The following is a 27,667-nucleotide window of genomic DNA, read 5'->3' on the forward strand; positions in this document are numbered from 1 at the left end:
GCTGAGCCTCTTCGTAGTTCCTGCTGTGTGGCCTCAGGCAGGGGCTGAATTAGCACCTCCTTAGATCAAGGAGCCACTGTACCCAGTGGTCAGAGGGGGTCCATTCTCCCACTTCAGACACAGCTGCTTCACACAGCCAATTGGCCTGGAGGTCAATTCCTCCCAGTGATCCTACAACAAGCGAGGCACCAAGAGTGCACCAAGAGTGTCCACCCCAGGTAACTGGGGAGGCTGAGCCACTGGGCCCTATAGGACACCCGGCGCGCAGGCCACTCTATCAACACAGGGAAGCAGCCAAAATGCGGAGACAAAGAAACAGGTCACAATTGGCAGAAACGGAGGAGGCCAGACGACTGGATATAGAGTTCAAGGCCACGTTTATAAGGTTTGTCAAGAATTTTATGGAAACCGCCGATAAATTTAATGAATCCCTCAAGGAGTATGGTGAGACCATGGAGGTCATGAAAAAGGACCAATTAGAAATTATGCATACACTGACTGAAATAAAGAATACTTTACAGAGCTCCAACAGCAGACAGGAGGATCCCAGGAATCAAGTCAAAGATTTGAAATGCAAAGAAACAAAAAATACCCAACCGAAAAAGAAAAAAGAAAAGAGATTCAAAAAATATGAAGATAGTGTAGGGAGCCTCTGGGACAACTTCAAGCGTGCCAACATCAGAATTGTAGGGGTGCCAGAAGGAGAGAGAGGGCAAGATATTGAAGACCTTTTTGAAGAAATAATGACAGAAGACTTCCCCCACCTGGTGAAAGAAGTGGACTTGCAGGTCCGGGAAGCGCAGAGAACCCCAAACAAAAGGAGTCCAGAGAGGACCACACCAAGACACATCATAATTGGGATGCCAAGAGCAAAAGATAAAGAGAGAATCTTAAAAGCAGCAAGAGAAAGACAGTCAGTTACCTACAAGGGAGTACCCATCCGACTGTCAGCTGATTTCTCAACAGAAACCATGCAGGCCAGAAGAGAGTGGCAAGAAATATTCAAAGAGATGAATAGCAAGAACCTGCAACCAAGATTACTTTATCCAGCAAAGCTATCATTCAGAATGGAAGGTCAGATAAAGAGCTTCACGGATAAGAAAAAGCTAAAGGAGTTCATCACCACCAAACCAGCATTATATGAAATGCTGAAAGGTATTCTTTAAGAAGAGGAAGAAGAAAAAGGAACTCTTACCATTTGCCACAGCATGGATGGAACTGGAGAGCGGATAAATACCACAAGATCTCACTTATTTGTGGAATATAATGAACAACATAAACTGATGAACAAGGACTGATCCAGAGACGGAGAGGCATTGATTGGACTGTTGGGCCTTGGAGGGAAGGTAGGGGAGGGTGGGGGCAAGGGGGAAAGATCAACCAAAGGACTTATATGCAAGCATATAGGCCTAACCAATGGACACGGACAACGGGGGGGTGAGGGGGTGAGCGGGGAGAGGGGGGGTAGAGGGTACACATATGTAATATCTTAATCAATAAAAAATATTAAAAAAGAAAAAAAAAAATCAACCAGTCCTAGAGCCACTCTGGATCTGGATTTTTAGGTTATTTCATAAGAATTTTCATTACATACAGGCAATAGTATCTGCTTACAATACTGTCATTTAATTTTTATTACAATGCTTAGGGTACCAAAGAACAAACTGAGACTAAAAAAACAAAAAGTAAAACTTGGAAAAGTTAAATAACTTGAACTTATGTAGCAAATGGTGAATTGAAGCTCATCTAACTCCAAAGTCTATTTCAAGTGATTTAATAATAGTGGATTAAAAAAAAAAAAAGCATGCCACACCTGCTACCCCTTGGCCCTGCAGCCATTCACAACTAGCACTGGCTTTTACCAGCAGGCACGAATGTGTTTGTAGCAAAAAATAAAAATTAAAAAAAAAATTAAAAAAAATGGGGATGGAGGGGCAGGGGGAGCTCTTAAGTCATATAAACAATCTCAGTAGATAAAAAAATAAAAAGAGAGTAGTGGATTTAAAGAGTGGATACAACTAAAAGACAAAGGAGAATGGGAAATGAGAATTCTTGAAGTGAATGGCAAAATTAGGCCAGGAAGTAACAGAGATTGAAAGAAAAGGGAAATGACCTGGCCAGTTTAGCTTAGTGGATAGTGTCAGCCTGCAGACCAAAGGGTCCCAGGTTCAGTTCCAGTCAAGGACACACACCTCGGGTTACAGGCTCCTACCTGGCCTGGGCCCTGGTCAGGGCTCATGCAGGAGGCAACCAATCAATGTGTTTCTCTCAGATCAATATTTCTGTCTTCCCCTCTCTCTAAAAAAATCAATGGAAAAATATCCTCGGGTGAGGATTTAAAAAAAGCGGATGGGGAGAGTGTCAAAAGGCTAGAAAAACAGATGGAGTATATTAGTAAACTAGAGGCCTGGTACACAAAATTCGTGGATGGATAGGATCCCTAGGCTTGGCCAGTGATCAGGGCCAATCGGGGCCTTCCGGCTGCCAGCCAGGGCCTTCCTTCATTCCGCACCGCCCCCTGGTGGTCAGTGCACTTCATAGTGAGTGGTCGAACTCCCAGGCAGTCAAACTCCCGGGGGGACAATTTGAATATTAGCCTTTTATTATATATAGGATAAGCTAAAGTGATAATAGCTCTTCTTAAGAGAATACTAGAGTTGAAGATTTTTTTTAATAGTCTGAATCAAGACTAAATGTAGGCTGTAGCCATGAGTAGGGAGAAATGTGCATTTTGAGTGGCCAAGGATTAATATTTACTAACATCTACTATGTGGAATGTTATTTTATGCACCTGGTATACAGTAGTGATTAAAATAGATAGGTGCTCTGTGAGTTCACACTCTGATGTGAAGAACAGACAATAAACAAAGAACTAGAACTTTGATGTGTATGAAGTTTGGGGCCAGTACAGTCAGAGACTTACACTCAGAGGTATCTGATTTGAGATTAAGATCTCCGGCCAGTAACTGAGGCCTTTACTAAGGCTACAAACAGAACACAAGAACTGAGTGATAATCAGGACGACAATGACTAGCAATTATGTGATTTCAAATAATTTTACATACTCACACTAGGAAATGTTTAATGAATAAACAATCTAATTACTAAGCTTCCCCCATTCCACCTTATCAACCCATTGCTTAATATGTTAAGCGCCCAGCCTTTCTGGACAGAAAGTATAGTGTCAGTCACCGGTGACTGACAGGGCACTTAACGTGTTAATAAATTACAGATTATTCTTTTTTTAGGCTGATGCAAATAACTACCTGAAAACAAATATGGAGCCTTTGCACAGTGATTCATGGTTTCATTCAACATTCACACACTAGAATAAGCTCCATGAAGGTAAGGATATTGTCTATTTTGTTCACTGCTGTATACCTAGCACCTAGAACAATGCCCAACATTTTTACTGACCTGGATAATGATTAATTAATAAACACCTACTCGATGTCAGGTATTATGTTAATTTCAAAAGTAGATAAGATAGTCCTGCCCTTAAGGAGTTTAGCATTTAAAGGTTTTTTTATTTTATTTTATTTCTTTTTGCATTTAAAGACTTTTTTTTTTTTTTACCTTGATTGAAGCAAAGCAACACAACACGCTGCCACTTCACACAAAAGCAGTGTTTTTTCTTTGCCCTTTTTTGACGGCTCAGTGGGTCATCAGCAAAAGGCCCAACGGCATTTAAAGACTCTTAACTGCGTTGGCCAAGTAGCTCAGTTGGTTAGAGCTGGCTGGAAAATAATACAATAATTAATAAATAATAATACAATAAGTTGTGCTTCGTGTACTCACAACTGTAAACCTATTTTTGCCCAATCCTGTAAATAGTTAAGGAGCAAAATTGTTAAACTTAAAGTAGTATCTGTCCTGGATAAAAGAAATTTATTTTAGACTACATATGTTTTTAAACTCAGAACACAAACTACCATTCTACCTAAAAATATTAGTATTTGTATCATTAGGTACTACAGTTAGATGACCTGTTTTAAACAATGATTATGATAATGCATAGAAAAATAATTATTTCAGATGCTTCTTCTAAAAATTTTAATTCCTTCTTTCCTTCTCAAATCCTTGCAAATACATTATTTTTAAAAAATGAAATGAGGTTGAAACCGGTTTGGCTCAGTGGATAGAGCGTCGGCCTGCGGACTGAAAGGTCCCAGGTTCGATTCCGGTCAAGGGCATGTACCTGGGTTGCGGGCACATCCCCAGTGGGAGATATGCAGGAGGCAGCTGATCGATGTTTCTCTCTCATCGATATTTCTAACTCTCTATCTCTCTCCCTTCCTCTCTGTGAAAAATCAATAAAATATATTTTAAAAAAATAATAAAAATAAAAATAAAAAATGAAATGAGAATATCGGTTAATATGAATCAACATAAAAGAAAAAACAGAATCAGAAGTCAAATTACAAGGAGATCGCGGCTATAAATAGAGATATGGAAATGTCAGGACAGAGAAGAAAAGTTCCACTAAAAAACAACAAAACTGTGCCAAGGGAGTTTTTTATCTCATATCATCCATCATCAGTTAAAGATTTCATTTGCAAATAGTCTAATAATCTATTTCAAAAAAATAAATGAGTGCCCTAGCTGGTTTGGCTCGGTGGATAGGGCGTCAGCCTGCAGATTGAAGGGTCCTGGGTTTGATTCCAGTCAAGGTACATGCCCAGGTTGCAGGCTCAATCCCCAGTGTGGGGCAGCAGGCAGCCAATCAACGATTCTCTCTTATCATTGATACTTGTATCTCTCTCTCCCTCTTTCTCCTTCTCTGAAATCAATAAAAATATATTTTTAAAAAATAAATAAAGATAAATAAATAAATAAGAGTGCGTCCCAGTCAGATTGCTCAGTTGGTTAAAGTGTCATCCAATACATTAAGGTTGCAGGTTACATTCCAGGCCAGGGAACATACAGAAACAACCAATGAATGCATAAATAAGGGGAACAACAAATTGATGCCTCTCTCTCTCTCTCTCTAATCAATCAGTAATATATACTAGAGGGGGAGGGGGCTCTGAGGAGGGGGCACATCCCTCAGCCCAACCTGTGCTCTCTCGCAGTCCAGGACCCCTCACTCCTTACCGCCTGCCTGCTCGCTGCTCCTTACCGCTCAGCTCACTGCTCCTTAACGCTGCCATGGAGGCAGGAGAGGCTCCCGCCACTGGCACTGCGCTCACCAGCAGTGAGCCCAGCTTCTGGCTGAGCAGCACACTGACCATCAAGGGGCAGCTCCTGCATTGAGCGTCTGCCCCCTGGTGGTCAGTGCACATCATCGTGACTGGTTGCTCCGCTGTTCCGTCGATTTGCATATTAGCGTTTTATTATATAGCAGGGATGGGCAACCCCTGGCACACGTGCCAAACATGGCACGCCAGTAACTTTTGCTGGCACACGAAACCCTCTCTTATAATCTTCCATTTACAATTTTTTTCTTTTTTTTTTTTTTTTTTTTTTTTTTTTTTTTTTTTTTTTTTATATTTTTTATTGATTAAGATATTACATATGTGTACCCTCTACCCCCCCTCTCCCCGCTCACCCCCTCACCCCCCCGTTGTCCGTGTCCATTGGTTAGGCCTATATGCTTACATATAAGTCCTTTGGTTGATCTTTCCCCCTTGCCCCCACCCTCCCCTACCTTCCCTCCAAGGCCCGACAGTCCAATCAATGCCTCTCCGTCTCTGGATCAGTCCTTGTTCATCAGTTTATGTTGTTCATTATATTCCACAAATAAGTGAGATCTTGTGGTATTTATCCACTCTCCAGTTCCATCCATGCTGTGGCAAGTGGTAAGAGTTCCTTTTTCTTTTTCCTCTTCTTAAAGAATACCTTTCAGCATTTCATATAATGCTGGTTTGGTGGTGATGAACTCCTTTAGCTTTTTCTTATCCGTGAAGCTCTTTATCTGACCTTCCATTCTGAATGATAGCTTTGCTGGATAAAGTAATCTTGGTTGCAGGTTCTTGCTATTCATCTCTTTGAATATTTCTTGCCACTCTCTTCTGGCCTGCATGGTTTCTGTTGAGAAATCAGCTGACAGTCGGATGGGTACTCCCTTGTAGGTAACTGACTGTCTTTCTCTTGCTGCTTTTAAGATTCTCTCTTTATCTTTTGCTCTTGGCATTTTAATTATGATGTGTCTTGGTGTGGTCCTCTTTGGATTCTTTTTGTTTGGGGTTCTCTGCGCTTCCTGGACTTGTAAGTCCATTTCTTTCACCAGGTGGGGGAAGTTTTCTGTCATTATTTCTTCAAAAAGATTTTCAATATCTTGCCCTCTCTCTCCTTCTGGTACCCCTATAATTCTGATGTTGGTACGCTTGAAGTTGTCCCAGAGGTTCCTTACACTATCTTCATATTTTTTGAATCTCTTTTCTTTTTTCTTTTTCGGTTGGGTATTTTTTGTTTCTTTGCATTTCAAATCTTTGACTTGATTCTTGGGATCCTCTTGTCTGCTGTTGGATCTCTGTAAAGTATTCTTTATTTCAGTCAGTGTATGCTTAATTTCTAGTTGGTCCTTTTTCATGACCTCCATGGTCTCACCATACTCCTTGAGGGATTTATTAAATTTATCGGCGGTTTCCATAAAATTCTTGAAAAACCTTATAAACGTGGCCTTGAACTCTATATCCAGTCGTCTGTCCTCCTCCATTTCTGCCAATTGTGACCTGTTTCTTTGTCTCCGCATTTTGGCTGCTTCCCTGTGTTGATAGAGTGGCCTGCGCGCCGGGTGTCCTGTAGGGCCCAGTGGCTCAGCCTCCCCAGTTACCTGGGGTGGACACTCTTGGTGCCTCGATTGTTGTAGGATCACTGGGAGGAATTGACCTCCAGGCCAATTGGCTGTGGGAAGCAGCTGTGTCTGAAGTGGGAGAATGGACCCCCTCTGACCACTGGGTACAGTGGCTCCTGGATCTAAGGAGGTGCTAACTCAGCCCCTGCCTGAGGCCACAGAGCAGGAACTACGAAGAGGCTCAGCTGTGAAGCAATGCAAGCCACTGCGGGGCCTTGGGCCTTCTCTTGGAAGTTCCGGGTCTGGCTGGCCCGGCTGCAGTTAGGTAATTATCAGGTTGCAAAGTTCTGGGGCATTCACATGCAAAAGCCTCTGCCGCAGCCCGGGTGGGGCGGGGTCTCAGGGAGTCAAAAGGCCTGAGAAAGAAGCAATGGCTGATTCTCCGCGCCCGGAGTCGCGCGTCTCAGTGTCCCGGTAACGGCTGCAAGCACCTCTGAGGGAAAGCGGCCCCCCAAGTTCGCCCGCTGCTGCCTGAGAGAGCAGCCTCTGCCCGTATGAGTCCTGGGTCCCCAGAGACTTCCCAGAACCGGAGATCAGAGCAGTCGGGAGCTTGTGATTCAAAAAGACAGCCGCGTCCTCAGGTGCCACCCCCTTTCCGCGCGCGCGAGCCGCCGCCGTACCTCTGCACTCAGCCTCCGCAGCTCCTCTGGCTCTCAGCGTGCTTTTCTTTTCTTCTAGTTGTAGAAATTACACTCAGCCAGCCTTCCTGTTGTTCTGGACGATGTTTGCTCCGTCCTTTGGGATAATTTTCTATTGCTGTGGGAAGCGACTATTTCCCGGTGTTTATCTATGCCGCCATCTTAGTTTCTCCTACAATTTTTTTCTTAATATTGACTTCATTTTTCAGATAAATTCAGTGTAGGTGCATCTTAGATAAATAATTTTACATAACAAGTTATCTTAAAGACCATAGACATGGATTGACGAGAGAGGGGAAGAGCGATTTCTATGCCTCTGGCCTTAACTCTCCCTGCCTTCCTAGATCCGACCAGCGTTTTGGTTTCATCCACATTTGCTTGTGAATCTTTGTTCTCAGTGATGAACTTTGTTAAGTCTCATAATAGGAGTAGCCTGACGGATGAAAGTAGTAGCTTGTGCATATCTCTGAAGGTCACGAAATATAAACCTGATGTAAAATCCCTGTAATCAGTGATGCAGCAGCACAAGTCCCACTGATAATATCAAATGGAGTCTTAAAGTTTTCTGTTGGACTATCAGTGTACATGTATACATTTAAAAAAATGTATTTTTCATCATCGTATACTGTGTTTTTGTCGCTCAAATGAATTTTATTCTTTCTTCAAGGTTCTTCACATACGTAAACCTTAAGAGATATCAAGTAGGCATAACATGTTCTCAAAAAATTAGGATTGGCACGCAGAAGAATTTTGAATCAGAGATTTTGCTGGTTTTGGCACGCACTCACAAAAAGGTTGCCCACCCCAGTTATATAGGATAAAAAATTGAGTAAAGGTAGGTGTCCTGATTACAAAAACCAGAATGTTGTTGGTTTTACAGATTCTTCCTCCTTTTGTACCCAAAGAGCAGAAAATCTCCTTCTGAAATGTAAACCAATCACTGCTGCTTCACAGAAAATTTATTCCATGAAATAAAAAGCATTGGATTAGGAATCTAGTCGTGGCTCTGCAATTAATCTTGTTACTTTTAATGGCAGTTAAGCAATCTGAGTCACAATTTCCTCCACCACAAAATGAAACAGATTAGGTGATCTTCAAGACCTTTCAAAATCTTTTTTAGTTTTTCATTTTTTAATTACAGTTGATGTACAACCTTATATTAGTTTCAGGTATAAAACCCAGTGGTTAGACATTTATATAATTTACGAACTGATCACTCCAATAAATATACTACCCATCTGACACCACACATGGTTAATACATATTATTGACATATTTCCTATGCTGTGCTTTATACCCACATGCTTATAACCAGCGTTTTGAATTCTGCCTTTAGATTACTGGTTTCTATTTTTCTTAGTTCTTTTTCAGAAGTTGTTCTTGGGACTTTGTCTTCTCATTTCAGCTACCTCCCTGTGTTTGTTTCTATGTAATAGGTAGAGCTGCTCTGTCTGCCAGTCTTGGAGGGACCTTATGTGGTAGATATCCTATAGGGTGTAATGGTGCAGCCTATTGGTCACCTGATCTGGACACTCAGGTGCACCCTTCATGTTGGCTGAGTGCCACTCTCCTGTTGTAGATGAGCCTGATTGCTGTTGGCACATCTGCGACATTTACCCCCAGGCCAATTGATTTGAAGGACTGAGACCACAAAGCACCCGCTGTCCAGGTGCAGACCCAATGAAGTGGAGAATGCTTTAGGAGGGCTCTGGTGCCCCATGGGTGTGCTGCTGGTGGAGGTGGTTGGGTGGTACTCTGGATTGGTCTGAAGCTGCCCCCTGGGTGCAACGGCTCTAGGTTCCCCCAGGAGGTGCAGGCCAAGATCAGCCACCTATGTCCTGCCTGGGACATAAGCTACAAAGCAATCTTAGGTGGCTGCTACTTGTGCTGAGTTTGTAGGTGCCTGGGAGAAACCATACTGCAAACCAAGGCCAGCTACCACTAATGCCGAACTTTGGGCCATTTAGCAAGATAGGCAAGGCATGCCAAGATCAGATGCTGCTTGTTAGGGGCTTGAGAACCTTTGAGAGATTTTAGCAAAGTCCACAGCATGAGTCAAGACAGGCCAATTTTATTTAAAAGCCACTGGAAGGGTATTGGATAGTCCCTCAAGTGGTTTGTGTTGGTGTTTCAGCAAAGCACCACTGTGGAGGCTGGACTCAACAAGGAATAGTGGTACTTGCCAGCACTTCTGTTTTGGAGAAAGCCGCCCCTTCAGCCCGCAGTTTCTCCCTGTATGTTCCTGGTGCCTTCTGAACTGCTGCCCCAGTGCTGGAGCTCAGACTGAGTCCAAGTAGGTCCACGCACGAGCTCTTTAAGAGAAACGCCTGGCACTCCAGCTCACTCTGCCATAATCCCCACTTGTTTCCACAGCCAGAAGTTAGGAAGACTTCTCTTCCTAGCACTGGAACTCTGGGCTGGGGGCCTGGCGTGGGATTGAGACCCCGTAGCTCCACAGGCAGGACCACTGCACCTGAGATCTCCCTCTTGATTTTTAACTGCCACATGTGAGTGTGGGGCCGGCACATTCAGTGCCTCCGTCCCTCCCACCAGGCTCCATGTGGCTTCTTTATATCCTTAGTTACAGGATTTCTGTTCAGCTAGATTTTAGGCAGTTCTGAATGATGGTTGTTCTGCAGTTTAGATGTCATTTTGATGTGGTTGTGGGAGGATGTGAGCACCGCATATACCTACTCTGCCTTCTTGACTGGAATCCTCCAAGTCTGCTATTCTTAGAAAAGTGTAAGTGAAAGCGACTCTTCAGTGCCATGCAGCGTCAAAGGCCCCCAATGTTCATGATTATATACACTCAACATTTTTTAATCTCGAGATTTACAGGAAAGTCTTAGTATGATAACAATAAATTCAATTTCATACTTACTAAGCTTTTATCAACATAAAAGCACTAAGCCATACTGACCAAACCAAAGAATAAGATCCAGTCCTTGACCAGCCCTCTCTGATACAGAAGGGAAAGTGGAGAGAACGAGATCTCTGTATTCAGAATATTTACTAAAGTCTAGCTGGGGAAACAAAATTCAATTCTGCAAACATTTATTACATTCTTTCTGCAGAAAGTGCAGTTTTCAAACTTAGATAAGCATAATAATCAACTATGATGTTATTTTTTTTAAAAGCCTCTGATGAAACGTGTGTTGGTAGGGAAAATAGATGTTCTTGCCCTGGCCGGTGTGGCTCAATTGGTTGGAGTGGCGTCCTGTATACGAAAGGCTATGGGTTCCATTCCTAGTCTGGGCACATACCTAGGTTATGAGTTCAATCGGGGTGTGTACGGAAGGCAACCAATCGATGTTCTCTCTCTCACATCAATGTTTCTCTCTCCCTCCTCCTCTAAAATATGCTTATCCTCAGGTGAGGATTAAAAACAAAAATGTAGATGTCCTAAAACATGATTCTCCAGATGAGGCCAAGTATCCACATTTTTAAAAAGCACCCAAGATGCAGCTGGTGGCCCTTATTTAACACGTTAAGCGCCCAGCCTGTTTTGTCTTCTGGACAGAAAGTATAGTGTCAGTCACCGGTGACTGACAGGGCGCTTAATGTGTTAAGAAATACTGCCCTAGCCCAGCCGGCATAGCTCAGTGTTTGAGTGTCAACCTATGAACCAGGAGGTCACGGTTCGATTCTGGTCAGGGCACATTCCCGGGTTGTGGGTTCTATCCCAAGTGGGGGGCATGCAGGAGGCAGCCAATTAATGATTCTCTCTCATCACTGATATTTTGATCTCTCTCTCCCTCTTCTTTCCTCTCTGAAATCAATAAAAATATATTATTTAAAAATAAATATAGCCCTAGCCTAGAACAAAAAGTTGATTTGGTTCAAAAAATAGAAAATGTGGACATTTACACTATGGAATACTAAGCAGATGTAAAAAAGTGGGACCTCTTAGACTTTGGGACAGCATGGATGGACCTGGAAAATATTATGTTATGTGAAATAAGCCAAACTGAAAGAGACAAATATCACATGATCTCACTTATTTGCAGAATCTAATGAACAAAATGAATTGACCAACAAAATAAGACCCAAAGCATGAGGCATGGAACAGACTGGCATGCCTTGATGTGGGGTTGGGGAGATGAGAAGAGATAAACCAAAGAACTTATATGCTTACTAGAGGTCTGGTGCACAAATTCGTGCATGGGTAGGGTCCTTCGGCCTGGCCAGTGATCAGGGCGTCTCACCCAGTGCCGATTGGGGCGGGGCGGGCCAACCAGGGGGAGGGGCCACGGGAGGTTGGCTGTGAGAACACACTGACCACCAGGGGGCAGGTCCTGCATTGAGCGTCTGCCCCTGGTGGTTAGTGTGCATCACAGCAACCAGTCATTAGCTCAACCAGTTGTAAAGGTCACTTAGGCTTTTATAGAGACTAGAGGCCCAGTGCACAAAAATCTGTGCACTGGTGGGGAGGGTGTTCCTCAGCCCCACTTGTGCCCTCTCACAGTGTGGGAACCCTCAGGAGATAATAACCTTAGGCCTGCTCCCGGGTGGCAGAGGGCAGGCCCAATCCCTAGGTGCAGCCCCTGGCCAGGCTCAGAGCAGGGCCGATTGGGGAGTTGGGGTGCCGCCCCGTCATGCACAGAGCAGGGCAGATTGGGAGGTTGCAATGCCACCCTCAGTCATGCTCAGGGTAGGGCTGATTGGGGGGTTGGGGCGCCGCCCCGTCACACTCAAGGCAGGGTCGATGGGGAGGTTGCGGTGCCACCCCGTCATGCACAGAGCAGGGCCGATCAGGGGGTTGGGGAGCTCCCCCCGCATCAGGCACAGAGCAGGGCCAATCAGGGGGTTGGGGTGCCTTCCCGTCACAAACAGAGCAGGGCGGATAGGGAGGTTGTGGCCCCGCCCCGTCACACACAGAGCCGCAGGGCGATCAGGGGGTTTGGGCACTGACCCCTGTCATGCTGCTCCAGGGGCCAGGAGGCCTCGCGGCTCCGTTGATCCCAGTGCTGGGAGGCCTCGCGGCTCCGCTTGACACCGGGGCAGTGAGGCCTCGCTGCTCCGCTGATCCCGGTGCTGGGAGGCCTCGCAGCTCCGCTTGACACAGGGGCAGTGCGGCCTCGCTGCTCCGCTGATCCCGGTGCTGGGAGGCTCTGCTGATCCTGGTGCCAGGGGGCCTCGCGGCTCCGCTGATCCCAGTGCCAGGAGACCTCACGGCTCCACTGACCCGGGTTTGGGAGGCCTCGCAGCTCCGCTGATCCCGGTGCTGGGAGGCATATTACCCTTTTACTATAAAGGATAGAGGCCTGGTGCATGGGTGGGGGCCAGATGGTTTGCCCTGAAGGGTGTCCTGGATCAGGGTGGGGGTCCCGCTTAGGTGCCTGGCCAGACTGGATGAGGGGATGATGGCTGTTTGCAGCTGGTCACACCCTCTTCAGGGTGGGGGTCCCGACTGGGGTGCCTGGCCAGTCTGGGTGAGGGGCTGAGGGCTGTTTTCAGGCTGCCGGGTGACTGAAGCTCCCAACCCCTCCCTTTTTTTTTTTTTTATTCTGGGATTTATTTACCTTCTATGGCTGTCACTGGAACTGAGAGCCAGCTTTAGCTCTGAGGCTTGGCTCCAGCTCTGAGGCCTCGGCTGCTGAAAGCAGGTGTGTGGGTTTGTTTGGGTTCTATAATCGAAACTCTGTTGCAACTCCAGCTCGGCCGGCTGGCTGAAAGCATGGGGTTTGTTTAGCATCTATAATTGCAACATTGTTTCTTAGAGTGCAAGCTCAGATCCCAGCAGTGGCAGGTGGGGAACCTTGGCTTCCTCCTTCACTGGAGCAAGCAAGCCTCCTGTTCGCTTCAGCTGCCTGGCTGCCGGCTGTCATCTAGGTTGGCAGTTAATTTGCATATCGTCCTGATTAGCCAATGGGAAGCATGTCGGAGGTACGGTTAATTACCATGTTTGTCTATTATTAGATAGGATATGCATAGCCCATGGACATGGGCAATAGGGTAGTGAAGAACTGGGGGTGGGTAGAGGCTGGGAGGTGGTTAGGAAGGGGGAGAAAACGGGAGATATCTGTAATACTATCAACAATAAAAAATATTTTTTAAAAAAAGTATGCCTCACCCTAACTGGTTTGGCTCAGTGGATAGAGCATCGGCCTGCGGACTGGAGGGTCCCAGGTTCAATTCTGGTCAAAGGCATGTACCTTGGTTGCGGGCGCATCCCCAGTGGGGGGCATGCGGGAGGCAGCTGATCGATGTCTCTCGCTCATCAATGTTTCTAACTCTCTATCCCTCTCCCTTTCTCTCTGTGAAAAATCAATAAAATATATATTTTTTTAAAAACTATGCCTCCCCCCCAAAATATTTGACCTCCCATTAATAATACACAAGACATGTCTCTTAACCAACCTTTTGCCACATTAGACTCAATGAGAGGATTACAGTATACTGTGATGGAATTTTAGTTAAACCTCTATTGATTAAAAATGTATTTAATCGGATTTGAAATAAGACATATTTTTAAAAAGACAATGTTTCTAGACCTCAAGGTCTCAAGACTATGTATATGCCCATAACAACTCCAGAACAAACTTTATGAAAAATAAGCAAAAGTCAGACACAGCATGTAGACTTCAGTTCTATTTCAGTGGTTCTCAAGTATGGATCAACCTAGAAAGTTTTTACAGATATTGATCAATTAAATTAGTTTCTGGGTGTAGGGGTTTGGGCTCAACCTTAAATTTAGAAAAGCTTCCTGTAACTAATGCAGACAACCACTGAACTGAGTAAGAGATCACTGAAATTAGGTTACATCTCATGAAAAAATAGTTTTTATATAGGTCTTTAGTTGGCTAAAAATTTCATGAAAAAGATAAATATAATAGAAGTGAAAACTGATGTATAAATACATGATCCAAGTAGTGAAGAAAAGTAAAAAGCATTTTTTAACCACAAAGTAAGGGAGAATAAGAACAGTAAATATATTAATTTATTTTAGACATTTTAGTTTTGAGGCAAAATGCAAAATGTTTTGGAGGTAGTTGCAGATACAGGTTTGAAAACACATGGGGGGGGGGGGAATAAACAGAGAACCAATTTAAAGTAAATTATGAAACCAAATGTATATATAACATATATATATATTCTGCAGTTTCATTTTATATTATACTAGAGGCCCAGTGCACAAAATTCGTGCACTGAGGGAGGGTGTCCCTCAGCCCATTCTGCACCCTCTCCAATCTGGGACCCCTTGGGGGATGTCTGACTGCTGGTTTAGGCCCACAGGGATCGGGCCTAAACCGGCAGTCGGACATCCCTCTCACAATCCAGGACTGCTGGTTCCCAACTGCTAACCTGCCTGCCTGCCTGATTGTCCCCAACCGCTTCTGCCAGCCAGCCTGATCACCACCCCCTAACCACTCCCCTGCCAGCCTGATAGATGCCTAACTGCTCCCCTGCTGGCCCGATTGCCCGCAACTGCCCTCCCCTGCAGGTCTGGTCGCCCCCGCAGGGCTGGTCCCTCCCAACTGTCCTCCCCTGCTGGCCTGGTTGCCCCAACTGCCTGTCCTCCCCTGCAGGCCTGATGACCCACAACTGCCATCCCCTGCTGGCCTGGTTGCCCCTAACTGCCCTCCCCTGCTGGCCTCATCACCTACAACTGCCATCCCCTGCCGGCCATCTTTGACACATGGGGGCAGCATCTTGTGCAAGGGTGTGATGGTCAATTTGCATATTACCTCTTTGTATATAGGATTCTGAAGCATTCTATATGTTTTATTGTAACTTACTAGAATACATGCTGTAGAATTAGCTAAAGTCACTCAAAAACTGGGCGATGGAGGCCAGTTTTTTGAAACAAATATTTTCAGGAATCCCAAATTTTTCAATATAGCATTATCCCTAAAGTAATGGGGAGCTGGGAGTGTTGTAGCTTATCAGCAAGGACAGGCAGCTCTAAACTTTTCTCACTAAATACTGATTTTCAATTTCATATATTCTATATTCTATAGGAGCATTACAGCTCCTATAATCCTGGTTAAGGGAAAGGCCCTGTTTATAGACAGATGCCAACACATGTGTGCAACTAGCTAAGCAAGCATTCTGTATGCATTCAAAGAGGCCCTGTGCATGACACAGTAATGAGAGATGTTAATTCTTTCATTAGATTTGAAGAACCCTGTAAAGTCAGGAATGATATTTTAGCAAACCTGTCCCTTCCATCTTCACTGAAGAGGTCCTAAAGGGAAAAGAAAATTTATCGTATTTTCACAAATATCTTTAATTGTTCCAAAAGATTAAATTATAAAGAATTTTACTCAGAATTCTCAGAAGAGTCTAATCTAAAAACTCTTAATATGCTTCATTTGGTAGATGGGGGCTATTTGCAGAGAAATCCAATATGCAGAAAAACAGTACAAATACCATAGGTGCTGTATGGAAACACAGGGGGAAAATGAAAATTAGTTAATCCTATCCTTGCTTTGAAGAGGCTTATAATCTAGTTAGTGATGTGGACTACAAATACATAAATGCCCTGAATAATGTATTTGAGAAGTAATATTAATCATCATCAAATATATATGCACACATGTACATACACCATAAAGCACTACATACTCTAGATTACTAACCTACCCAAAGCAACTGACAATACAGAAAAATAGCTTCTATCAGGTTGTACAACACATGGGTTCTTTAAATTTTGTAAGTATTCTATTATTTATTATCTTACATTAAGAGCTGCCTTTCCATGAATTTTGGCCTACGTCTTGACAAAAACTAATGTGCATGTTTTAAAAATCCAAGAAAGAAATAGTAAGTTGTGAACCACACCCTCAAAATTATAGAAATATTTATTACTTGGCTTTTTATAGATTCCTCCATTCCTTCAAGTCAGGCTGCTTGGGTTCAAATCACAGCTCTAACATGTACTAACAGGTGACTTTGGGATCAGTTAACTTATTTGTACCCCAGCAAAACAGAGATTTTAATAGCACCTCTCTCATAAACCATTATGAGAATGAATTAAATACATGCAAAGCACTGAACACAATGTCCGATATATACTGCTAGCTATTATTAGCTATTGTTGTTTTAGAGTGTGTTATGCAGTAAAGGCACAGAAAAAGACGAAGCCCTCACTGTCATGAACCTTACAATCCAGTAGGAATTCTAAATAAACAATAAATGATATTATGGTATTATTACCATAATATTGTACATGAAAACAAATAGGAATCTCTAAATTTGAGAGTTTTGGACAGGCTCTCTGGGGGGTGGGGGGGTGGGAGGAGAGGTATTAGGCAAGAAGTGAAATGTTTCTGACAAACAATATGTGCAAAGGCTCAGGGGCTCTACAGCAGGGGTAGGGAACGTCCAGCCCAGGAGTCTTAGTATAAAGCCCATAAAATCATGTGGTCTGGCCCTGCCAAGTCATTAGGGGTGAATTAATTAAATGTTTGGCCAAATATAGCAAACTGATTTGTAAGTTAATAATTTTGTATTGCCTGCAAATGGTGTTATAAATATCCAAGTGTCCCTTGGCAGAAAAAAGGTTCCCCACCCCTGCTTATGAATAGATGGGAATGACAAGGAGAATAAAAGACTCGATTTAGGACAAATCAATGGTCATGAGCAATATCCTAGTATTCATCAATTCTCTAATAGCCTTTCAATCAGGGCACACCATTAAGTTTGGCAGCCAAATCAGAGAATTTTCTAATAATTGAGGGTGAGACGATACTCTGGTAACTTCTGAAAGGGAAAACAGAAATCCCTGTAAAACATGATACTTTTTATAATCTTTTACTAGTGCTGTTGGCTTCTTTTCAGAAACAGATTAAATTACCTCCTCCTTTTGGTATGCTGTTAAAAGGAAGAAGCTGTGTGACTTACCAAAGGGTACATGGGTGGGATTTGAATCAAGATCCTCTGGGACCAAGTCCAGAGTCCTTTACACGTTATGGAGCTGATTCCAGTTTCAGACACTGGTCAAATTGTTATTCTCCACAATGTTCCAAAATTACATTTGTGTTAGCAACTTTGTCCTTTAAATGTAAATATTTCCTGCTTCCATTCATACCTTAGTGTGAAATAGAATCCTGGAAATTCAATCAGAAGGGAAAAAAAGTCATTAAGGCCAAAGACCAACTTAATGATCAAATATCCTAACATCATTCTGGAGTATTTAGTTTAATTTAAAGTGGCCACTTTCCTCCTATCTAACCTGAATCTGTTATGACAGCTCACTGAGAATCATTTGGTCTGGCCCTGGTTTAAATGATACAGAGTATAACATGAAGTTATCAGATTCTTCTATAAGAGTTGTCAGGAGGTAGGTGATGGGTATAAAGGTCGGCAGTAGCCTGTAAAATTTTGCCTCTCTTAAAGTGCCTGTACAAAAAGTCATGTTGAATGATTTTTCTCCAATAGCTGTAAATAAGAATGTTAATACTGTATATAGATTTAGCAAATCCAGTACTGAAAAGTTGTGCCAAGAATCACTCAATCATTTGGTAACCAATAAATTAGAAGATAAAATGGAAAATCTTACCAATATATTTACCAGCCCAACTTTTATTATCTTTGCTAATCTTTTCATTCTGTTATTTGGCAAGTCTAAAATGCTCCCTGCTAGACTTCTATAAGCTCAAAAATACTGACTTTTGCTTCATTCTGAGGATGAAATATGGGATACCAATTTCTGTGATAACAGTGAGAATATAATATAATTCAGCTGAATATTAGCCAACTTATAAAAAGCACAATAAACTAATTTTAGGTCAGCTATGATGCATCCACAATAAGGAGAATTTGCATTGCAAAGGGGAAAAAACTTAGTCAAGAAAAGTCTGATTTCATCGGTTATCATGAAAGTATCTAGAATAATCAGCGAAATACAAATGACTTTGAGACTGGACTCAGAACGAATACGCAAGTAGCCTAGTCAAAAGTCATTGGTTATAGTCTTCCCAAAACTACTGTAAGATTTGAACATAGCTGTTTAACCCAAAAAATTTACAGATGCAAAGTACCATGTATTATCCTTTCCTGTTCTTATGATACACCAGAAACCAAATTATATGTTTAATAATACCAATTTCCATTTGCATAACACTTTACAGCTTCTGAAATACTCAGATTTCACATTCTAGGATAGCAAAATAGGTCATGCTTATTATGTAGCTATCTGAGCACAGAGTCTAAGTCACTTGCACAATGTCACAGAACCAACTAAAATGTAGAGGCAGATTTTTTTCAATATTCGTTGATTCAACAAATAGCATACTAAGACTTTGTTTTAGGGCCTAGTCAATGGTAGATACATAAAAGTGGAAGAGAGACAACAAACAAGTAAACATACAGAACATAAGATTTTAGATAAACGCTTTAATTTTAGATAAATTTAGGTAAGTTATAAAGAGAACATGGTAATGGATAGAGTGGTTGTAGAATGGCACACCAGAGGTCAGAAATGTTCTAAGGAGGTTACATCTGAATTAAGGCCCAAATGAGGATAACAAATCACCCATGTGAAGGTCTACAAAGGCATCCCAGGCCGAGGAAAATGTAAGTATAAAGCCCCAGGGGCAAGAAAGATCCAGACACCTGACATGGAGTAAGAGGGAGGAGAGGGAAGAGGATGCAGGGACAGTGGACTGGTTATATAGAGCCTTTAGACCACTCAGTCCAGGAGGTAGGAGTCAAAGTGAAATTGGAGACATAGGTGGGATGATCTCATTTTCGTTTTAAAGAGATCTTTCAAGCTGCCAAAAGAAGAAACAACTGTAATATAATCCTCTAGCAACACCCGCTTGAGACTCAAAAGTACCAGTAACAGTCTATTCCTTAGAGAACATTCCTGGAGAGTGGATGCATGGGTACTTGTTACCTTTGAGACTTTACATGAGTATTATACACTTTTCTGTACAAAATTCCATTTTTAAAAGTAAATCGTACGGGTGGAAGGGTGGAAGCTGAAAAACCACCGGAACGCTTCTGTAACAGTCCAGGTGTGAGCTGATGGTACCTTGGGAGTAACAGAAGTGAAAAGTAATGGGACTTGTAATATACATAGCTCAGAAGTACGGTAAGTCTTCCCGATGGATGCAGGCAGGGGAAGGAATCAAGGCTAACCAGTGGTTCTCAATGTGGGATGGTTTTGCCTCCCAGGAGACATTTGTATTGTCTGAAGGCATTTCTAGTTGTCACAATTGGGGGGGGAGGGGAGTGGGGAAGGGGGTGATGGGCTACTGGCCTTTATGGGTAGAGGCCAAGAATGCTAAACATACTATCATGCACAGTAGTACTGCAAAACAAAGACTTACTTGGCTAAAAAGTATTACAGTGCTGTGGTCAAGAAATCCTGATCTAGACTGATTCCAACTGATTCCCATCCCAGAATATCCATATTTCCAGGAGAATCTACAACAAAACACCCCAAAACCTAGAAATGGCATTCCTTATTTTCATTATTTAGAGACAAGTAAAACTGTTTTATACATGAAATAAAGTTTATTTGTTTAGAGATCAATTAAATCACTGTGGTTAACTACGTTGATCAGATCTAATTGGTACATAAGTCTAACAAAATATAAAAAATCAATTACTGATTAATAAATGCCACTTGTTGAACACTTTCTCAAAATGCAAGTAGAAAACTTCTATTTGGCAACACCGCCCAGCACTGCTTTTAATTTTTCTTTCTACTAGCTGGTTTAATCTACAGTCCAATACCTCCACTACTTCTCCAAATAAAAATTCCTCCCCAAATCTAAAGAGATGGCTACAAACGCTGGAAAGATAATCAGAACTATAACTGGATGCGATGGGAAGAAAATGATAACCCACTTGTATGTATGTGCATGTATAAATCTGTTTAGTTTTCTGTCTTCTTTTGGGCCTTGAGCAAACGGACACATTCGTTTTAGATATCAGAGGGCTGCAGCACCCATTTCTCTCAATCACTCGAAGACCAGCGATAGGAAAGATCCCCTACAGACCTCATTAACAAAACACAAAATGCCCAAGTTGGTAAAGTTCATTTTACCTCCTTCTTCGTTATCTAAAAGGAGAGAATCTGGAAGAGGCCCCTGTGACAGTCTCCCACAGCACCCTCCGAGTCTGGGACTGCCATTCATGCAGTGACTTCTGTGCCGTTATACTGGGGAAGGTCTGAGGATCTGACATTATTTGGTAACCGGAGTAGATGGCAGAAAAGACAAAAGCAATTATCAAGTCCGAAAAGCGCAGTTCAAACATGACCGTCCATCGGCGTTCTCGCAAGGTGGGGCCGGGGGACCCTATTTCTAAGAAGCTACAAAGTCACTTTTGATTAAGAAAAGGATGCTGTTCTTACAAGGATCTCAATGAAATTGGTCATGGACACACAGACGACTAGGTTACCAAATCTGGTTAAAACTGAGTTTTAGGAACAATTCACGTCTTTTAAAGGATAAAAAAAAAAAGGGGGGGGAGGGGGAGGGGAGGGGGAAAGACAGCAGTCATATCATCACGGCCTCACCCGCATCATTATTTACCCAAAAGCATCTCACGTGGTAACAGGCCTCCGGTCTGAATTCACCCCCTTTTGTGATAAAACTTAAATAATCTAACCATCTAAGAAGTAAAATACAGGGGCACTTTACTACCCTGAAAATCACGCCGAGCTCCCGCTAGACCGGGTGGACGTTTTCGGGAGCATCATCTCGCGGCGACCAGCGAGCGCTCTTCCCTGGCGGTCTCCCGGCCGCAGTGACCTCGGGACGCTCATGACGTCACCCTCTTGCCTACGGATACGCAGAATGACCCCCAACGTAAAATTCACCGACACTAACTCCCTCGGGCAGCGGCCGTTAAGCAGCTTTTCTTCGGGCTTTCAGACACTCGATCCCACTGCGGTCGCCGCGCCGCCCTCTACTCCCTAAAGGGGCAGCCACACAGCCTCAGCACCGGAACGCGCGAGCGGGGCGCCCTCTCTAACCACATTCTCGCGAAACCTTAAACGCAATTCTCGCGACATCCGCCTGCGTGCCGGTCTTTTTTTTTTTTTTTTTTTTTTTTAGACCCCACCTCTACACAGCTACTTGCTTAGAAACATCGCGAGATTTGCTGCTTTCAATCTCCGCCCCTTTACGGCACGATGGTCGCACAAGAATGTGATAGAGGCTCCGCGGCCGCCATTTTCTTTCTTTCTTAGCAGTTGGCTGAGAGAAGGTCTGTGTGGACAGCGGTAGCGGCCACAGTAGGTAGAGATGGCAGACTATTCAACAGTCCCTCCACCCTCCTCTGGCTCAGCCGGCGGCGGAGGCGGCGGCGGCGGCGGCGGCGTTAACGATGCTTTCAAAGATGCGCTGCAGAGAGCCCGGCAGGTAAGCCGGGGCCGCGCGGCGGGATCCCGACGGCTCACGGTAATTGGTCGCTGGCGGAGTAGGCCGCTACTTCTGTAGGCGCAGAGGAAGAGGGAAGACATGATCTTCCGGGCTCTGAAATGTGCGGAGACTCACGTTTCCCCACGTTGGCGGTGCCGGTCAGAGGGTAGAATTTAGGTTTCGTGTTCTTGCTGTCTCAGCCCGTGGGAACCCCCACGCGTGCCGCGCTTGGGTGGCCTGGGCTCTGTGTCCTCCCCTGCGGCACACGCGCTCCTCAGGAGTGAGCATGTCCTCCTCCTCCTCCTCCTCCGATGGAGCACGGCCCCCGCCCCCGCGGTAGAAAGCGCGCCTAGTTTCACACAATAGCGTGGAAGGTTCTGGCCGTGAGTTTCGTTTGGGAGGGAAACCGGGGTCTGCCCCCCGGAGCCATGGGAAGGGGCGGACATGCCGGGAGAGCGGTCTTGACGGCCCTCGCTTCGCAGTAAGCCTGTCGGGAAAGTACCGGATCCCGGGTGGGAGTGCTTCCTCGTGGCGCGATTTCCGTGTCCGCGTGAGGCCAGTCCTTCCCCCCCCCTTATTTCTCAAAATGGCTTCGGGCCCATTTTACCCCCAAATTTCCATTTGAATCTGCCTCTCTGTTCAGAGTCGTAAACTGACCACCTCTTTGTATTACGTAGGTGCATACATTTGTGCCTTCGCCCCGAAGGCACTTATTTCACATACGAAAGCTTTAAAAAAAAAAAAAAAAAAAACACATGTACCTCCGGAAGTAAAGATCTGTTCATTTGAACTTCCATCTTTATTGGGGAAGTACGTTAATATAATTATAACTTTAAAATGTGTTCTATTGGTCTGGACTGGTATGTAAGCAAAATTGAGTCTTTCTCTCGTTATGACGCTAGGTATAACAGGTGCCAGGCACTTTTAGACGTTAGTGGTAAAGGAATGGTCATCAGAAACTAATTTTGTGCTATGCTTTTGATTGTATTAGGAGTTCACTTAATTTTTTTTTTTTTACCCTCCAGTTAAAGGACTATTTCAGTCAAAATCCATAAAATCGGTAGCGATGTAACAAATCGCTCTTACTTTTGTAATGTGAGCACATTATAAATAAAAATGTACCTGTACTTGTTTATAGTCAGAATACTCAGGAGAGTCGAGGAAACGTCATCATTAATACTAACTCTACAGTTTTTTCACTTAATTTTCATTTATCCTGAACATGTTTTGAATAGCGACTGAGACATTTACATAATGACAAGACCTCTGTTAGTGGTGTTTTATTAGATTGGGTTGAAAGACTCCCCTGAATTATTTTTATTCCACCAGCAGATTGAATTATTTTGTGCCACACACTGTACTTAGATACTAGAGAATTTTTAAATGTGTGAATTGGGGTTTCTGGCTTCTAGGAACCAAATGCAAATGAGTGGTTTTCAGAAAGAAGTGGGCATAAGGACAGTTAATCTATTTGATCTATAAGCATATATAGAGTTCCTACTATGAGTTAAGCACTGTACACACCACCAGCGAGTGGGGTGCCTAACTGCCAAAGTAAAGGACTGACACTTTAAGCAAGGCATTCAAGAATGAGTGGGAGTTTTAGAACCCAAGTATGACGTCACTGGAGGTATAGTGTTGGGTGAGGCAAGAAATGAAAAAAGTTACAGATGGATACAACTTCTGAAAAACTACTTTAATAAAAAAGTAGGTTTCATGATTTGGCTAGGCTATAATTTCCTGTCAACTTAGACTGCTTTCTTACTGTGGAAATTGTCCTCAAACTGGACTTTTTTGTACTCTTTACATGCCACTAGGTCAGCTGCCCCAATGCCCTTGATGTAATGATCCTTTATAGATAGATGTCTTTGATGTAATAATTTGATTGTTTCTTTACAGACTTGATCTTAAATCTGAGATTTCCATATTTAGCTTCTGATTACATTTTAGGATGCTGTTTGTCTTATGTAAGTGGAGTGTTGGGAAGAGTACTTGGACTGAAGGAACAAGTTAGGTTAATATTTAATCACTTTTTCCTAAAGGACATTGAATTATATTTCCAAAATTCCCATCTAACCTTAAGTTTCATTGCTTTGTCCAAAGTATTATGCTGTGTTCTTTGGAAGGGAGAGTTACAAGAATAGCTTCTTGTTCTCAAAGAGCTGTGTACCTACGGGCATTTTTGGCTGGACAGTTATTTGTTGGAAAGCAGGATAAGTGATTAGGATTCTTGGGCCCTCCCTACCTAGTAAATGCTAGTAGCATTTACACCAGCTGACTGTCACCATCTGGTAATTTAGGCCAAGTTGCCAAACTTTTTCTTTTTTTTCCCCCCCAGAGAATCCTAGTTGTTTATTTTTAATGTGAAATTTACAGGTTTTTATAAAAATACTCTGTGAGCACAGGGCACCAGATTAGATTGCTTCTCTGGTTTAGGGTTTCCAACCTGTACACTTCAGAAATTTATGTTTTTGTATTTCAGGCTGTGACTCCAGAAGGTGAGGTTAGGATTCTGGTAATCACATCTACACTAATAAAAGACAAACATGCAAACTGACCGTACCTTTGCTATGCCTTAAGCCATGCCCACCAGCCAATCAGAGCGACTATATGCAAGTTAACCCAACCAAGATGGCGGCCAGCAGCCACGGAGCTGGAGCAAGCAGGAGGTTTGGTTGCCCCAATGATGGAGGAAGCCAAGCTTCCCGCCTGCCGCAGCGGCTCTGAGCTCCACTCAAAGCAACAAAGTTTCAATTATAGAAGATAAATAAAACCCAGATACCAGCTTTCAGCCATGGCCACGGAGCTGGAGTGAGCAGGAGGCTTGGGTTGCCCCTGGCGATGGAGGAAGCCAAGCTTCCCTCCCACCCGCCCTGGCTGGCTCTGAGCTCCTCTCAAGGCTACAAAGTTTCAATTATAGGAGGTAATTAAATCCCAGAATAAAAAGAGAAAAAGGAGAGGCTGAGAGCTTCCGTTGCTGGAGGAACATGGCCAGCCTGAAAACAGCCCTCAGCCCCTCACCCAGGCTGGCCAGGCACCCCAGTGGGGACCCCCACCCTGAAGGGGGTGTGACCAGCCTGCAAACACCCATCAGCCCCTCACCCAGGCTGGCCAGGCACCCCAGCGGGACCCCCACCCTGATCCGGGACACCCTTCAGAGCAAACCAGCCGGCCCCCACCCATGCACCAGGCCTCTATTCCATATAATAAAAGGGTAACATGCAAATTGACTCTAACAGCAGAACGACTGGGAATGACTGGTCACTATGGCACACACTGACCACCAGGGGGCAGGTGCGCAATGCAGGAGCTGTCCCCTGGTGGTCATTGCGCTCCCACAGGGGGAGCTCTGCTCAGCCACAAGCCAGGCTGATGGCTGCCAGTACAGCGTTGGTGGCGGGAGCCTCTCCCACCTCCTCAGCAGCACTAAGGATGTCCGACTGCAGCTTAGGTCTGCTCCCTGCTGATAAGTGGACATCCTCCAAGGGCTGCCGGGCTGCCAGAGGGATGTCTGACTGCCAGCTTGGGCCCAATCCCCCTGGGAGCGGGCCTAAGCCAGCAGGTGGCCATCCCCCGAGGGGTCCTAGGCTGCGAGAGGGCACAGGCCGGGCTGAGGGACTCCCAAACCCCCACCCCCAGTGCACAAATTTTTGTGCACCGGGCCTCTAGTTAAATAATGAGTTCTGTCTCTGAGCATTGGAAAATTAAAATGTACCTATCCACTTTTTTTCTCAATGTTCTATGAAGATAGAAGTGAATCAGACAGAGACTGAGACTAGATAAATGAATAAAGTGGTAGATCACTTTTTCCTAAAGGACACTGAATAGTATTTCCAAAATTCCCATCTAACCTTAAGTTTCATTTCTTTGTCCAAAGTATTATGCTATGTTCTTTGGAAGGAAGAGGTATAAGAACAGCTATACAGTGGTAGATCACAAGTTAGCAAAAATATCAAACTTCATCCATTCTGCTTAACTAGTAAATTACGTACTCAGTAATTCTTTTTTTATTATTATTGATTTGTGAGAGAGAGAGAGGAGAGGGAAGTGGGAAAGAAAGAAAGACATCCATTTGTTGTTCCACTTATTCATGCATTCATTTGTTGATTCTTATATGTGCCCTGACTGAAGATTGAACCCACAACATTGGTATATGGGGACGATGCTCCAAACAACTCAGCTACCTGGCTGGGGCCAGTACTCAATTATTCTTGATATTTCTTCCTTGATAATTATAAATTGCATTATGTTTGAATGCAATGAAAATTTTATAAAATAGAATTATTGATTTTAATTACCATTAATCCCATCAATGAAAATTAGCATTTGAGTGTGACTTTTTTAAACAATTTGGGACAGAATAGCAAAGTTTGATTATGATAATAAGCAAAGGTTCCTGTTTTGTAGAGAGGTGACGGTGTTAATAAAATGGTGGCCTCGTAATATTTCTTGTGTCCTTCATGCATCTTCACATTTCCGGTGCATGGGAACCATCAAAACCTGGCCCTTAGCAGGTACTTAGTATTTATTCAATTGAATGAAAAAATATCTTTAATGAATTTAGATAGTAATGAGCTTTTGTTTTGAAAATAATTATGTTCTTGCAGAAATTCATTTGTTGAATACCCACAATATGGTTATGTCAGTCTTAGGGTTTCAGTCTTAGGGATAACAAAGAGAAATCGCATACCTTAGTCTCCAGAGGGCAGTTTTCACAAATAGAATATAACTACATATGTTTTCAGGACAAATAAAAATTGTTAAAATTTTAAAATGCAAATATTTGACATGCAGACCCTGATTTATCGTTTGAATTATAGTATACTGATCTGTTTATAATAACTAGCAATTACTATACTATGTTAGGTTCTGTGCTAAACTTCTATTCACTTAATTCTTACAACCATCCTTCTAGGTAAGTATAGAATACCGGTTATCTCCTTTGTATAGATAAGGTGAACAAGGTGCAGAATGCACAGGAAAATTTGGCAGGGACCCAAATTAGTTGAACCAGAATCACAACCCACTCCAAATCACAGTAGTACTGCAAACCAAAGGAAGCATGCAGTGGACTGAAAATTAGGAGCTAGTCACCTGAGGCATTTAGGTAGTTTGCTTCTGAGAATCAGCTTTTGATTTTTTAAAAATAATATCTAAAATCAGGTGATATGACTGAATAATCTCTTCAATATTCAGGATTGTTGGATAGTAGGAACAGGCTATGAAGAAAGGTAGAAAATGCTAAAACATTAAAACACACAAAAAAATTTACTCATTTGAAGTCCAAATGAAAAGCTTAAGTTATTGTAAATTAAAATAAAAAATGTATTAGACTTAATTTTACTAGTCCAGTAATACTTTTATAAATAATTGGAGGTTGGCTTTTAGGAACTACTGTTTCTCTTAAATTAATCCTCCTTTCAATGACTTAGGACAGCAATTTTCAGCCTGTGTGCCACAAGAATTTTTAAACATTCAATATCTGATTATTTAGTCAGGAGTACTGATCTCTTTTCCCTTAGATTGTCAAATGAAAAAATGACAACAGCCAACTCAACAATAGCTGTCTGGTGTGAATGAACCAAAATTGTGTGTGTGATCAGAAAAAGTTTTTTTGGTGTGCCACAGAACTTTAGTAATTTTGTGTGCAATGAGGTTTTTTTAAAAAGGTTGAAAATCGCTGACTTAGGGAATGTATATTTTCTTTTGATTTTGGAGAATTGAACAAATCTGTATTGATAGTATTTTTACCAAAAGCTCTTCTTTGATGTCTTCGTATTTTGAATTTTTGAGATATGTTACTGGTTCTTTTTAACCCTAAGGTCACCTTTTCGATCCCTGGTGAGGGAGGGTACTGGAGGCAACCAATTGATGTTTCTCTCTCCCTCTCTATTGAATGAATAGGGAGGTAA

At 43.1% G+C, this 27,667-nt stretch overlaps 2 protein-coding genes across 8 annotated transcripts in view; one reads left to right on the plus strand and one right to left on the minus strand.

Moving 5' to 3' along the window:
* DNAJB4 (DnaJ heat shock protein family (Hsp40) member B4) overlaps positions 1–21,140 on the minus strand; it is a 52,760-nt gene extending 31,620 nt beyond the window's left edge. The window contains exons 1-2 of the mRNA XM_081088438.1: positions 21,036–21,140; positions 17,281–17,486 (exon numbers count right to left, since the gene is read on the minus strand). The gene's annotated coding sequence lies outside the window, so the exon portion shown is untranslated. The remainder of the gene's footprint in view (positions 1–17,280; positions 17,487–21,035) is intronic.
* A 307-nt stretch (positions 21,141–21,447) lies between these two features.
* FUBP1 (far upstream element binding protein 1) overlaps positions 21,448–27,667 on the plus strand; it is a 38,371-nt gene continuing 32,151 nt past the window's right edge. For 4 of the 7 annotated variants that reach the window (XM_081088429.1, XM_081088431.1, XM_081088434.1 and 1 more), the window contains exon 1: positions 21,518–21,755. In XM_081088429.1, coding sequence (XP_080944555.1) covers positions 21,639–21,755 — 117 coding nt within the window. In that variant the 5' untranslated portion in view covers positions 21,518–21,638. Of the gene's footprint in view, positions 21,795–27,667 lie in introns of all 7 variants that reach the window. The other 3 variants (XM_081088430.1, XM_081088432.1, XM_081088433.1) reach the window with 2 other exon arrangements.

This window comes from Myotis nattereri, assembly GCF_964212035.1.
Source record: "Myotis nattereri genome assembly, chromosome: 3".
Lineage (NCBI taxonomy): Eukaryota > Metazoa > Chordata > Mammalia > Chiroptera > Vespertilionidae > Myotis > Myotis nattereri.